Raw genomic sequence first — 16,087 nt, forward strand, 5'->3', positions numbered from 1 at the left:
ATGAAGGCTGAGGAGGGGTGGATGAGGCACGGAGGTGAGGCAATGGCCTTCGAGGCAGAGGGTACAGACTCTGGGACTGGGAGTGTAGGTGAACTGACGTGCAGGATGCCAAGGGAAGTGAAGTTCAAGATGTCATGTCAACCAATCAAAGGCAAGTTATACCAACTCTTTACATATTTACATAAATGAGAACCAAGGGGCCTGGACGTGGGCACCATGTAAGGACAGTAGATTTCACTGGGAAGGTTTTAAGACATTCCAACAGCCTCGGTTTGCATTTCTACCAGGAAGAGATCCTGGTCCCCTTATTCTGAAATGTGTTCTCCAGTAATCATGTCACATATAATAGTTTGTCCTGAGCATACAAAGAAGCCACTGTGGACCTACAGACAAGAAAGTATAATTATCTGCAGAGAACTTTTCATGTCCTAGGCTCTGTACTCTTTGTTCCCTACACTGTTTCATTTTAAAGGTCAAAGCCAAGGAACGGGTTGTGATTATTATTTGTATTTTACAAAGAAGCAAGACTTGGGTATTAACTTGAGCAAGGATGCACAAGAGTAAGTGGTTGGCCTGGCATTTGAGTTCAGGTTTACTTGACTCCAAAATCTGTATTTTTACCTATCACTTTATATTATCTCATCATTCATTCATTCATTTCACGAGCAAACAATGACTATATACCCGCTATGTCCTAGGTGCTGTGTCAGGTGCTGTTGATCCAAGGATGCACAAGACCCTCAGATTAGGAGGCCCCAGCATGCAGGTCAAGTGGGTGCACTGGCCTTCCCAGGGAATGACCCTGTGATCAAAACCTCAGTAGCCCGCGCCCTGAGCACCCAAGATAACCCTCCAAATGTAAGCCAAGCAGATAAAGACTGAGCCCAATGATTTCTTTTCAGATGATAAACTCAGATCTTTAGGAAGAATACCCAATCCCCACAAGGATGTTTATTTTTGAAGCTCTTTTGTTCAGAGAGGGAGTAATACACTGTGTTATTCAAGCCACCTAATGACATTTAAAACAAAGAGGCCACTGCTTGTAGATTCATTTGGAAGCTGGCAGTCCCTTGGAAAATAGAAAGAATGCTGCATTTGGACATAAGAAAACCTTGGTTCACATCTACGCCCACTCTCTCATTTCCTGGCTGAGAGGCTCTGGATGTTCCCTTGCTCTCTCTGAGTCTCAGACCCCTCCCATCTGTTAAAGAAAAACAGTAATGCTATGTTTCTCTTTTTGCTCACCCCCAAACAGCCTCCATCCAAATGATGAGTAAAATCTCAGAGGCTCTATTCCAAACTCCATCCCTAAAGGATCACTTCTGCCTCTACCGGGATCACCAACATGCAACCACTGTTATCTGCAGGGAATATTTCTATCGCCCGTGTCCTGGTCTTGCAAGTTCCACCCCAAGTCCCCTGCAAACATTTTTCACATAACAGTCAGAGAGATGGGTTTGAAAACCTGTTCAGATCATTCCATAGCCTTTCTTAAAGCTCTCTAAAGGCTTCCCACTGCCATAAGAATACCAAGAAGAGTCTTTTCCAGACATGATATTAGCCCATCTCTCCATGCTGGTCCCTATGCCTCAGGCCCTTTGCAAATGACCTTTCCCTCTAAGAATTTTGCAGGGCTGGCTCCTTATCACCTCTTGTCCTATGCAGGGAAGATCTCTTCCCCACTGCTTCACCACACTCTACTACTCTTACAATATGACCCGATTGGATCTTTGGAACACTGAAGCTTTATCATTGTCAGTTGACTTGTTTATTTCTCTCTCCCCACTAAAACACAAGCTCCATGATGAGGGACTCTGCCCCCTTGTTACCTTTATTGCTAGTGCCTAGAACTTGTCCACAGTAGATGCTCAAGAAATATTTGGTAAATAAAAAGTGAAATGAAAAGTGGTGGAGGTTGTTTTCAGGATTAAAGAAGACATATGAACAGATGAGGCCAACATAGCATCTGGCTTATAACACCCTCCACATAGCCTGTGTAACCACTGGTGCTTTAGGCACAGCTTCTAGAGCCAACAAGCTCCCCAGTGGCATTTGAAGATGTCTAACAAGTGAAAAGAAATTCACTGACTACAAACCATGAAGTAAGAGTAGTTAATGCTACATTAAATGTCTACTAAATATCAACTTCATGTCAACCAATTAAAGGCAAGTTATACCAACTCTTTACATATTTACATAAAGTTACAGTAGTCATAGGATGCCGAAGCATGTAAAAATGTTTGCTACAGCATGGCCTGACCTTCAGTAGAATGAGAACCTAAGATGATGGAGAATCCTTAAAACAGCCCTACTTTTTTGTCTTTTTTAATCACTCGCAAGGTTAAAAAGTAATGGCTAATGACAGTTATTTTTAAAAGAAAGGGGTGAAAAACACTACATGGAAGCTGTGTTAAAAGTGTTTTTTTCTTAGCATTTTTCTGTGCTGGAAGTTTCTGAAAGTAACAGGATAACTTTTTGAAGAGTTTTTGGGAGGACAGCTGCCTACAAAGGAATTAAGTGCTCATATCAGAGCTTCTTTTAATAAGATAAAGTAATTTAAGCTCATTAATCTGGTGAGTAGAAATTACTAAACTGAAAATAGAACATTAATATTTTTTCCCAAAATAGCAAAAAACCATGAATTTCAAAGCTTTTTAAAAGCAATCATGGATTTACTTCTTTGTTTGCCAATTTGGGTGGGAAATGGGATGCTCTTTCTCAATGTATTCTGATTTAAAATAGGCTAGTTACTTAGACATTCTCACACAGGGGCGCCTGGGTGGCTCAGTCGTTAAGCATCTGCCTTCGGCTCAGGTCATGATCCCAGGGTCCTGGGATCGAGCCCCGCATCGGGCTCCCTGCTCTGTGGGAAGCCTGTTTCTCCCTCTCCCACTCCCTCTGCTTGTGTTCCCTCTTTCGCCGTGTCTCTGTCAAATAAATAAATAAAATCTTAAAAAAAAGAAAAAAGACATTCTCACACAGTGGTATATGTTCTTAAAAAACTGCTTTAAACCAAAACAGGAAGCAATCTTTACCATTGAAAATGTAGCTAAAAAAGAGATCGCTCCATCAGCAGAAGCAAAGACCATCCTTCAAAAAATATGGCACGACTTAGGAGACTGGAGGCGCATACGGGCACCCCAGTGTTCTGTTTCCTTTGCTTTTATTACATTAAGCAGTGCCACTTTAAGCCATCAAATCAAATTATCAGATCAAGTGGTTTTGATGCCACTGTGGTTTGAACAGGTTTCGTTAAATTAATAAACCATATGTTTCATGTTGTTGGAAGGAAAGTTATTTTTCCTCCGTTCACTGTTCCAAAAGTCTTCACAATAGACAGTATTCAGCACTTAATCACCAAATGCTCTTCCATGTGCCCGGGCTGTGTTGCAGAATAACTGAAATGACAGCCCATTAAATCCTAAAGTCTGTCCAAGTTATTTACCGACAAAGGGCAGAGTGGCGAATTGGATGTCCCTTGAACAATCCACCGAGCCTAAATATTGTTTCCATTTACTGGAACTAAAGCTTTATATTTTTTTATGGATGACATCCATTACAAGTCTTTCTTCAGCAACAATACAGTATTGAGATGACTTCTCCCCCCTTTCCTTTGGTGTTGTACATGGCCATGTGTCTAGTGCTGGCACTGAAAGGCTTGATTCTGTTTCCTCTATTCCAGTATGTCCAATCATCCTGACAGAAGGGCAAGATGGGGGCACATCAACTCAGGCATTCCTCACTGTGCTGCTCAATGAACACCAGTCAATGATCACAGCCGAGGGAACGAGGGAGGTACAGGGCTGTAATCAGTCCACAGAGGCTCTGTTTACACGTCTGTTGTGAAAGATGACCAGGTGTTAAAGTGAATTGGTAAGTGGTTGGTTACTGAGTTAATAAATATCTAACTGGTCCTAAGGTCTTGCAGTGGAATGGAGAAGTAGAACCACCCAATGCTTCATGGTCATGGTCACCGCCATCTTTAAGACAGAAAATATTTACCTTAAACTGAGCCTATGATTGAGTTTCTCCACCTTCCTTTGAGGCATCCCCTAGAGGACCAGTTGGTCAATCTGGCCTGCTGCCTACTTCTGTAAATAAGGTGTTTTGGGAAGATGTTTTCTACACCTATTCATTTGTATATTGTCCATGACTGCCCTCATGCCAGAGTGGCAGAGCTGAGTGGGTAGTTTCCACAAGAGACTAAGTGCTCACTAGTTGGTCCTTAATCAAGAAAGCTTACTGACTCTTGTCTTAAGTAATTATTTTTCTTTCTTCTATAACAATAGCATAATAAATGCACAGTTCCACAGTCAACACTGTGCTCTCTTAGGCACTGAAAATTTCCAATAGTGATCAGATACAGAATGCCAACCAGACAGGCTTCATTTTGTTGAATTACCTGAAGATTATAGGACACCATCCTTCTCTTTCAAATCTTTTTTTGCAGAAGACTGGAGAAGAGAAAGGGACTCTTCCTTTCTATTGGGACTCTTTACTGCATAAATGTCTAAGGTCAATAATCTATGCCCTCTAGGCTGCCTGCCTGATTGTGAGCATTTGTGGCTGGCTTTTGGCCCATCATGCCATGGAATTACCTGACTTTTCTTAGAGGAAAAAAAAGGAGGAGCATTTGGTCATGTAGACCATGATTCCATGAAATGTGCATTTAAAAACAAAGAGGGACATCATCGGTCATTAGGGAAATGCAAATCAATACTACTTCACCTCCACGGGGATGGCTAAAATAAAAAAAGACATATAGCAAGTGTTGGTGAGGATGTGGAGAAATCCTATACATTGCTGATGGGAATGCAAACTGGGGCAAGGGCTCTGGCAAACAGGTGGGCAGTTCCTCAAAACTGGAAAACTGGAATTATCATGTGACTCAGCAATTCTACCTATCTGAGAGAACTGAAAACCTATGTCCACACAAAAAGTCGAACATGAATGTTCATAGCAGTATTACTGACAACAGCCACAAAGTGGAAAAAATTCAAACATCTATCCATTGATAAGCAGATAAACTGTGGTATATTCGTACAATGATACATTATTTGGCCATCGAATGAAAAATCCTGAGCTCTATTCCAGTATGGATGAACCTTGAAAATATTATGCCAAAATATTACGCTGAAAGAAGCCAGAGACAAAAAGGCATATATTGTATGATTCCATTTATATGGAATATCTAGAACAGGCCAATCCACAGACACAGAAAGTTGCCTCGGGCCGGGAAAGCGAGAGGAATGGGAGAAAGAAAGGGAGGAAGAAGGAGTGAGTGATTGCTAACGGGTATGGACCTTCTTTTGGGGAGTGATAAAACTGTTCTGGAAGTAGGTAGTAGTGATGAACAACTTTGTGAATATACTCAATTCCACTGAAGTGCACGCTTTAAAAAAAAAAGTGAACTTTATCGCATGTGAATGAAATCTCGATAAAGCCGTTATTAAAAAAAACAGAGGGATGCTAGTGTACGATAAAAAGGAATGAGCTACTGATGGATGCTACAATCTTAAAATCCTAATGTCACATGACAGATAAAAGCAGATCAGAGGTTGCCTGTTGCTGAGGACAGGAGAAAGAATTGAAGGAACTTTCTGGGGTGATGAAAATGTTCTAAAACTGGATCATATATAACTATAAACAGAACTATAACTCTAAATTTATTAAAAATGACTGAATTGTACATTTATAATAGCTGTATTTTATGATATGTATGTTATGCTATAAAAAAAGCAGGAAACCCTGACCGACTGCTGGCCAAGAGCATAACATGGTTCATAGAATCACTCTGGGGAACTGTTGAGCAGTATCCAACCAAATCGGAACATATATGTGTACTGCAGGCTGCCATCACTGTACCCCCAGGTTCATACCCAATAGAGATGTGTCCAGATGCTCATCAAAAAGCACCGTCAAGAATTTTCATCATCACAAAAATGTGGAAACCATTCATACAATTCATATATACTGAAGTGGATAAATAAATTCAGGTAGAGTCTCACAATGAAATTCAGCAGTAAGAACAAACCACAACTACATGGAACAGCATAGATGACCCTCAAAACCAGTGTAGAGTGAAAAAAGCAAGACACAAAAAAGGACAGAGTGGATAATTCTATTTCTATGAAATTCAACAACGGGCAAAGCTAATTCATGCTCACAGTTACCCGCGGGAATGGACAGTTACTAGGAAGAAGGAGATGGAGGTGCCCCTGGGAAGCCGGTGATGCTCGTCTCTTGACCTGGGGGTTTGCTATTCAAGTCTATTTGGGGGGTGAAAATGCATCAGGTGGTGCATGTACACTTTTCTGTATGTTACACTCCAGGATTATGCTTAAAACACAAATAGGACTGTACTTACTTACCTTCTCTGCTTCTAAAAAGATCACAAAACATTTCAATATTCACACATTTTAGGAGTCAGCAATACACACACACACACCATGATAACTGCAACAAAATCTTGTAGTATGAAGAACCGATTCCCTATATTTAAGGTAGGGTCCAAGGCTCTGCTCAAATCCAGAGAAAGCCCATTCAGTAGAAGATCTTGCCCCCTTTGACAATTTAATGCGACAGAGACCATTATCTTCTCTGACTTTTTTGGGTAATAAGAGCCATGCATTCCCTCTGCACAGCTGATATATTGTATACTCAACCCATTTCTTAGGAAAGAACTTTATAACTATCATAACCTCAGCAATTCTGAGCTACCAGATCTTGCATTCACTTGCGATATAAATTCATCATCCCCCACACGTCCTCCGCATTCACCTCTCACAAAATACTCAATCCCTAAGAGATTCTTCTTCTCTTGGGAGAAAGCTTTCGAGCTTGGTTGTTTTCTTTATTTTTAGCTTGGTTAAAAAACAAAATTAGCCCAAGTGAGGTGTGCTATGCTGGCCAACCTAAGACATTTCCTGGGTTTGCGTGCTTCTTAACCCACCCATTGTTCCCAGCTGACAAATGACGCCCTTGACAAAGTGTCAGCTCCAAATTACTTGACTCTCAAGCGTTTCTTGATGGCATATGGCCAGACTAGCTTCTCTCACCATCCTCACACAAAATCACAAGAAGGAAATGATCACATTCTTAAGCTCCTTTTCCTCTTCTGTTAGCTTCTTTTCAGATATATGAGCCTGGAAAATGGGCTCATTCTTATCATCAAAATGCACATCAATGCAGTTATTTGTGGAATATAATCGCATCTCCCACTTGTTCCTACAAAGGTCATATGCCAGTAAATTGGTCCTTTTTATTGGGGGTGGGGGCACTCTTGAAACAAAATGTCCCCGTGTAACTTACCCCACTAAAAATACCACAGTCTGTGTCCAGTGTTGATTAATGACACAAGCCCTTCCCATTGACCCAAACTCACAATTTCGGAGAGGAGATCACTGGAAAGAACCATCTCCTCACACCCAAAGAAAATTCCTTCTTATTCCTTCCTCCCTTCCAAAGAAAATTCCTTCTTATTCCTTCCTCCCTTCCAAAGAAAAGTCCTTCTTATTCCGTCCTCCCTTACAAGTACTGAAATTTTTTTTTAAGATTTTATTTATTTATTTGAGAGAGAGAGAGAAAGAGAATGAGAAAGAGAGCATAAGCAGGGGGAGCAGCAGAAGGAGAGGGAGAAGCAGGCTCTCTGCTGAGCAGGGAGCCCGATGCGGGGCTCGATCCCAGGACCCTGGGATCATGACCTGAGCTGAAGGCAGGCGCTTAACGACTGAGCCACCCAGGCGCACCACCCCCCCACCAAGTACTGGAATTTTGATCAGCCTTATTCTCTAAGTGTTTCCCGAACTTGAAGCCACAATGAGGACAAATCATGGAGCTTGAAGTTGAGCTCTGAGGGTAGGATCTGACTTTCTAGTTTCCTGGGAGAGAAATTTATGTTCAGTTCACATGAGAATGTAGAAATGGAAAAAGATTAAGATGCCTGAAAAGAATAAACTCATGTTTATCGGAGATGGGAATCAAACTGTTAAATAATGGTTTTAAAAAGGCCACATGGCATCTGGTAGGGATGGAGAGCTGGAGGGCGAGGTCCTGCCTGGTGTGGAAGAGGTCAGTAAGGAGGTAAGGGCAGGCTGCAGAGTGGAGTGCTGGGGGGCAAGTCAAAGGTGCTGGTGCCTGAGGTCAGAGACAGTGTCCTGATCCCAATGGCAGGGGGTGGAGGGGCAGGTGCAAGGTAAGAGAGCTGCAACCCAAGAGCTGCCTTTAGACATTCACTAGTTAGTGTTGATGTTACAAGGTAAAAATACCAACAGGATGACTGACGTATTACTAGTCAAAAGGGCAATTCTGAACATATCTATTTAACTGAAGTTATTCCCACAACTGCTTCTATTTATCATCCAGACAAGCCTCTTTTAACAGAGAAACATATGTTCTTAACACCAAGTTCCAACTCTTGGCTGGTTTGGAACTCCTTTTAATTTAAAGTAATTTATGATAAGGAATCTTCCTCCGGGCAGGGGCACTTAATCCAAATATACCTTTAGAGGCTTCTGTCCCCTGTGGGTTTTCTAAGAAGTCCGTCATGTCGTGGTTCCAGGCGTCGCGGACCGCAGACTTGGACACCACCCTGTCATTCAGACCTTGCTGTGGCCGGAAGTTATTTCTCAGATACTCCACCGACTTGACGTGGTCTTGCTGCTCTGTAGTGAAGATGGAGTAAAAAGCCTCGAGCTAAACAGAGAACCAGAGAGGGGAGGGGGGAAAAAACCAAGAATGAGAAAAGCGATGTGGTACGACGCGGGGCCGGGGGAGGAGGGTGCGAGAACCGGGAGAACACTCCACCGGAGGAGACTTGTACAGAACTCTTTTAGTTTGTGTCTCAGAAAAGAGTTCCAGTCCTTCTGCTCTGCCCCCTGGCAAGACCGTTAGTATTCTGGGAAGGAGCACAAGGCTATGGCGAAACTGGCAGGTTCCGGAGCCAGACGACCTGGATGGAAATTCTAGCTCCACAGCTCACCCGCTCTGGGGCCCTGAGGAAGCTGCTTCCCTGCTCTGAGCCTGAACTGTTCCTCAATAAAACAGTGATAATTACAGCAGTGCCCACCCCGATAGGGTTTGTGCCAGTACTCAATGAGATAACCCATGTGCAGTGCTTAAAACAGTCCCGGGCACAGAAGAGCTCAGTAAATACTAGTGATTCACTTTTTACTAAAGCATCTTCTTGTGTATGTACTAGGGATTCAGTTCAGCAAAGTTGCTAAGGCAGAAAGCTGCTAAATGCATGGCTCGTGAGGTAAACTACCCAATTTCAACACTTACCAGATGGGTAATCATAGTCAAACCATTAAAGCATCAGTAACTCAATATATACAAACATTATATATATATGTAATATAAAACACATATAATACTAGCAGCTATCTTATAAGATCATTGAAAAGATTAAAATGAATGTAAATTATTTAGCAGCCATTAAGTCCATGGTAAGGATTAGCTGTGATCATTATTATTCATACTATTAAAAAATACTTTCCACAAGGCTACGGACCAAACTTTTATGGAAAAGCAAAGAAAAAAAAAATCAGGACTTCAGGGTCATATTTCCATTATTAAAAAGGATTCTCCGTAGCCCTCAATCTTCTGCTCATTAAAAAAAAACACACACACACAGTAATGTTTTGATGTAAGAGAAATGAAGCTGAGGCTGGGTGCCAGAGATCTGTTTTCAGTGGACCACAAAGCTATCTTGGTCACCAAAGAAATAAAATTAATCTAAAATGCCCAGCCATGGGAAATACTAATTCCTTGAAGTGGGGGATGAAAATGGAATGAAAAAGAGAGAAACTGAATGAACTCTTTCTGGCCCATTTGGCTCACTGAATACCCAATCAAAATGCTTTCTGCAGCAGAGAATTATAAGACGAATGATGTCAGATGCTTCCCAAGCAGCCAATGAGTGGCCGCCCTAGGTTTTCGGGGACCAGAGGGTGGCCAACACCAATGTTAAATATATAGGAACATTACGATGGTCTTTCTTTCTTTCTCTTTCTTTCTTTCTTTTTCTTTCTCTCTCTCTCTCTCTTTCTATTAGGCTCCATGCTCAACATGAAGCTTGAACTCACGACCCTCAGATCTAGAGTCAGATGCTCTACCAACTGAGCCAGCCAGGCGCTCCCCCAACCTGGGTTTCTGGATGGTCATCTTGAAGCCTGGAACTAACCCCAGTGTTTCTCAAACAGCTTCAGACAATGTCACAAAAATTGACCTGCTTGATCTGAAACTCCTTCTCTTTGCATGAGAAAGCAATGAATGTGCATAGTGATCATAGCCAAGAAAAATCACTTAAGTACCTGTATTCACCTATCATGCCACCTCCCCTCCAATTCTGTAAATGGAAAGTGATAACAAACCATGAAACCTTTTCTGCTTTTTCATCAAGGTAATAGAGCCAGAATGATCTCTCAACCAGCCTAAAAGCAAAAGTCATCTGGTCCTGTGGTGTTATTCCAATTCTCCACCAGTCTCGTAACTTCTAACAACTCCTATGGTGGCTATTCAAAATTTCCTTTCTTCCCAGTCTTCCTTGCGATGTTCCTTCTTTATTTATTTATAGTTAACAAAGAAAGGCAGTAACAGCAGAAAAATTAAGAAAACTGGACTGTTTACTCTGCCAAATGTGACCCACTCAGATGAAGATAATTGGAGGTATTGGAAAAATCCAATCTCCTCAACCTGGCAATGTGTACTCACTTGATAGGACAACCCAACTCGGAACTGAACACATCCATACATGACAGAAGGTTTCAGAGTTTCCTTACAGAAAATAACTTCTTAAAATTACATGGAAAGAATTAGCAAAGACTCTGGAGACCGTCTAGGAAAAGACCAACCAAAGTGATTACAGGGACAGAGGCTAAATCCCATGTGGAAAGGTGAAGGCAAGTGGGAAGTGTTTAGCCTGAAGAAAAGGCAAGTTAGGAGTAATGTGATTAAAAGCCCTTGTATGTGGAAGATGCTGACCAGTCTCCATGTCCAGAGAAGGCCAAAAGGAGGAAATTGGTTTAAATTAAAGCCTTAGAGACGTGAGTTGAATAGAAAGAATTCCTCAACTTTCAGGGTGATTTTTTTTTTTTTTTTTTAAGCGGCCAGACTGCTATACATAGCAAGTTAGACCGGAAATTTTCTGAAAGAGAAGCCATCTGTCCTGAAATAGTTTAATCTCTGAGATGCCAGAAAAGGATGGCCTTGGAGACTGTCTCGGCAATCCGACTCTAAGGTTTGTTTATTCTCTAGAAGACTTGCTTCTTTCACAGCTAGCATTTAGTTCTCCTAAAAAGTTTATTTCTGATGCCTCAGGAAAGAATTAGTCATATAACTGTAAAAAGAGGCAGGTTCTGAATTTAACACAAAAATGCTTTTGCTTAAATTGCTCTTACAGCTTAATGACATGCTATGTCTTAAAAGCTCGGCTGCTTCCTTGTCATTAACTCAACTTGCCCAGAGATTTCCAAGGAAGGATGTGACGGTTTTCAGAGTGAACTGATGACCTGGACGATATTATATTGTCAACTGGATCATAGCTTCGCTTGACAGTCATACAAAAGAGGAAAAGGAGGTCAAGCTTAGCAGACTCATCAAATGTCCTTCGGTATGTTGGCAGCATTCACGAAAACCCTGTCATTCCTCTAAGTTGAATGAAAATTGCCAGTGGTCTCTCTCGTTGGTGCCTGGCATGTTTGGCCATTGGGTGGAAACCACCACGATGCCTGGATTGGCAAAGGGAGTCTACGTTTTCACTCTGGCAGGTGAACAGTGATACTCTGGGTGAGAAATGCACTGATAAGTCATTGCATAGCTACTTCCCATTGTCCTTGACCCTCACCCTTGCCTTGTAACCACACTCGATAAAGGTGAACCCGACCACCACCCAGACCTCTACTTTTTGATTCCAAGGGACTCCATTTACAAAGCCTACAATGAGAAGGTGCCCCCTAGAGTTGTGCCGGATGGCAGCACCGCCTAACTCTGCAGCCACAGGACAAACTGTCAACTCTTCTAGATCTGCTTAACAGCCACACAGTGATTTTCTTTTTATTTTATTTTATTTATTTATTTGACAGAGAGAGACATAGCGAGAGAGGGAACACAAGCAGGGGGAGTGGGAGAGGGAGAAGCAGGATTCCCACTGAGCAGGGAGCCCGATGTGGGACTCATCCCAGGACCCTGGGACCATGACCTGAGCCGAAGGCAGATGCTTAACGACTGAGCCACCCAGGCGCCCCTGATTTTCTTAAAATGTACATGAGATGCCATCACGCCTCTGTTCAAAAACTTTCAAGGGCTTCCAACTCTAATGGTGGGGCCCTAAGGTTCCGGCCTGTGCCTAATTCTCCAAACTCAGAACTCTTACTCTTGGTAGCTGGGTTCAAAACCTTGTTTTCAATCCCCACTTGCTAAATGTGTGACCTTGGTCAAAGTATCTGATGTTTCTGTGCTTCGGTTTTCTTACTTGTACAATAGAGATAACATTAATACCTATCCCATGTGGTTCTTGCTACTATTAAATGAGTTATTATATATAATGTGTTTGGAATAATTCTGGGCACACAGTAGATACTCATTAAGTATTATTAACATTACTATTATTATTCTTATTTTATGAGGAGTGTGGCAACTATGATTGTATTATAAACCTCCAACAACTGTAAGATGCTCTATCTGCTTCTCCCTCCTGTCCTCCTTGGAATGTATATTTATCAAACGCATTCTGTGACAGGTACTTTGTTATGGAATTCACAAACGTTACTTTGGTTTCTAACTTGTTTTAGTTTAAAATAATAACATTAAAGTAACATTGTTAACACTGTTAGTATATCATTAACACTAGCAGCTAATATTTACTGAGTGTTTATTACGTATAAGGCATTGTGATCAGAGTGTTATGTGCTTTCCTTTTACTCCCTTACTTCCTCATAGAAGTCTCATAAAGTTGATGGTATTATGATATCATTATCATTACTTGTGACTGATGAGGAAACTGGGAATAGAGACTTTACAGCACCTGCCTAAGATCACAAAGCAAACAAGAGTTGAAGTGACTGGGGTGCGTGGTTGAGTGTCCTACTCTTGGTTTCGGCTCAGGTCATGATCTTGGGGTTGTGGAATCGAACCCCCCAACAGGCTCCAAGCTCAGCTCAGAGTCTTTGGAATTCTCTCTCTCCCTTTCTCTCTCTGCCCCCTCCCCCCCTGCTCATGTGCACTCACCCCCCAACCCATCCCGCCCTCCCCTCTCTCCCCCCCACCATTGAAGTGAGGATTAGAAACCTAGGTCTGTATGACTCTGTCATGCTCGCAGCCACTGCATGTCACATGCCTAACAGGCCTGCAGCATTATTCATGGAAAGAGTAACATTGCAGTGGAGTTACTGAATGTGATAATAGAAGTCCCCAAAGAGTTCCTTCTAGCTGACCCTGAAAGATCACTTATGCAGGGCACCCACCACTGACAACATAAATCTATTTGCACTTTTCTGCACTCTGGACAGAAACAGCTTATGGCTCAACACAGAAGGAACTGGGAACCAGGAACAAGATGGCGGGCACAAGGAGGAAGAGCTATGCACCACATAAAACCCACACTTATTCACCTATTCTTTTCCAGAGGTAAGTAATAAACACACTTGGATTTATCTGGACTTTAACATAACTAATGAAGTCTTTATCATTTAGTAAAAATAAATGAAAGTTTTTATTTCTATAATGTAAAATTGACTTTTTAACTTTTGAAGTGAACAAGTAAAACATTTCTTTCTTTTATCCCTGCTTGGGGAGTTGTAATTGCATTTTAACTGGTGCTGTTTCAAGAATAATTTTAACCTTGAATTGCAAATGTCTTGGCTGGAACTGTATATAAATCATTTCAACTTAGTTTTTATTATAAAAATATTACAGAGAATAATTAGTTTTTAATCTGCCGGTTCAAATCAAAGGAAAGTTGAAATCTATTCATGCTATTCGTGTGCAGTAAGAGCTCTCGTCCATGAGATGTGGGGAAGGGACCATCATGGCTGAAGGGGAAAAATGAGGGAAAATCAAAAGTAATATAATTATGAACCATTAAAAGGCTGATGTGCACAATATGTTATAGGATGGGCATATAATGGCCTTAAAACAAAACCAGAGTCCATTATAAACATAATAATAAATGCTGGGGTAAGCATTAAGAACTGAAATGTCACACCTAAGGTCACGGAGACACTTTGACTTCACCACACATTTGAGGGGTGACAGGGCAGGCCCTGTTGTGTTGCTTCCTTATTAAACAAAAGTGATGGAATATTAAATTCCCAACAGCCCAGAGCATCCAAAGTTTACTTACTGAACCACGAATGTAAAAATAAAATCCAAGAAGAGCTAGCTAACCGCAAGGACATGTCCCTCCTGCAGCAATAGATAGTTCTGCATGAAGACAATTATAGAAAGGCCTTCTACAAAAAGAAACGAATTTAACCATAATTACCACCAAAGAAAGCTATCTGTTGGGATTAATAATGACACCTTCACCCCACCATTTAAAAAAACCCTCTCTATTCACATGCACTGGGCATTATGTGGTGTTGGAATCGGAACGTTCTGAATTACGTGATTCATTAGGTGTTGTGGCCTTGAGATAAATGTGAGGGCTACAACAGCCAGGAGCCAAATGTAGCTATTCCACTAGAAATGTGGTGAGCTCCCTGTGTTGAAATGATAATAGTTTTGATATATTGGGTTGAATCAAGTATAATATTAAAGTGACTTTCACCTGTTTTCTCTTTACATTTTTTAATGTGGCTACTAGAAAATCACGTATGTGGCTTGTTTTATTTCTACTGGACAGTGCTGCCTTCGAGCCTTGGTGATCATTTAATAACAGCAACAAAAAACCCCACCTAATATGTCCTGCGCACGCCCCGTGGTGCCAGGCACTAATCCAGGTATGCCACACACGTTCCATCATTTAATCTTTATAATGACTCCATGAAGTGGGTGTATTCTTATCCCCATTTTACAGAAGAAAGCTGAGGCACAGGGTATGCAGTGGGGTAGCTCAATTATTTGGCTGAAAAAATGGAGCCAAGAATGAAACCCGGGCAGTCTGGCTCCGAATAGAACACGGTCTTAATTCAAAAGAGTTTCTCTGCTCTTTATGATAGAGATAACATTGGTTTAAAAAAAAAAAAAAAAAGTATTGCAAATAAACCTTTCCTAACCACTCCAGCTTATTGTTAGAAAAAAAAATTAAATATCCAAAAGCAAACAAACTAGACATCTTCATATTTATTTATTGCTGTTTTGATAGCGCCTCCAAGAAGCACTTAAACAAAATTCATGCTAGGAAAAATTATAGGCAGTCTCATATTTTAAACTACAGGAAGCAAACAGTCCTGGAAAGGGAAGGTTGGGATAGTTTCCAATGGCCAACGCACCATCATTTCAGAGTCACTGTTCTAGAATAAAACACATCCCCATATACCAGACTCAAATGATCATGTTCTCTGATTGATCATGAACACAACAAAGGCACCATCTCAATGTGCTAGTCTTGCTCCTTTGACCTTGTAAACTAGCACTGAGAGTGCCACCATTTTGTTTGGATGATAAAGTCACGACACGACGTGTGCCTGCTATTTACAGTAGATGTTCAGCAGAACCAACCCCCTAAGCCATGCTGACTGCTGGCCAGCCAAGCCAACATGTGATTCCATCAGCAGCACCGTATCTGGATCTAGCTTATCACACGGACCAGAGTCAGAGCTCACTGGCTACAGGGCTGGCTTGAATGTCCAAGGAGACTCACAAAAGAGGCAAAATAAGTAGTTGTTCATATCTGGAAGGCTTCAAAGAAATACCCATCATACAAGTCATCATACAAGTGCTACCCACTGCATTTTATGGCGGACACATTCTCATTTTCACTGCTTACAGGCACCCACACGGTGTAAGGGGGAAGAGACAGAGGAAACAGTCTTTGGAGAAAGAGAAGGATGAGGAACTAGGAATGTTTTCTTTCTGACAGCAGCAGACGAGGGATTCTGTCTACTTGCTTTTCCGCATTGGCTGTCTGCCTTTCTGAAATGAACAT

At 41.5% G+C, this 16,087-nt stretch overlaps 1 protein-coding gene across 2 annotated transcripts in view; it reads right to left on the reverse strand.

Annotated features, from left to right (window-relative positions):
* Positions 1-16,087, reverse strand: part of PTPRG (protein tyrosine phosphatase receptor type G) — a 701,884-nt gene that overhangs the window by 120,476 nt on the left and 565,321 nt on the right. For both annotated transcript variants that reach the window (XM_021695223.1, XM_044921263.1), the window contains exon 8: positions 8,502-8,694. In XM_021695223.1, the coding sequence (XP_021550898.1) occupies positions 8,502-8,694 (193 nt within the window). The remainder of the gene's footprint in view (positions 1-8,501; positions 8,695-16,087) is intronic.

Source organism: Neomonachus schauinslandi, chromosome 1, assembly GCF_002201575.2.
Source record: "Neomonachus schauinslandi chromosome 1, ASM220157v2, whole genome shotgun sequence".
NCBI lineage: Eukaryota > Metazoa > Chordata > Mammalia > Carnivora > Phocidae > Neomonachus > Neomonachus schauinslandi.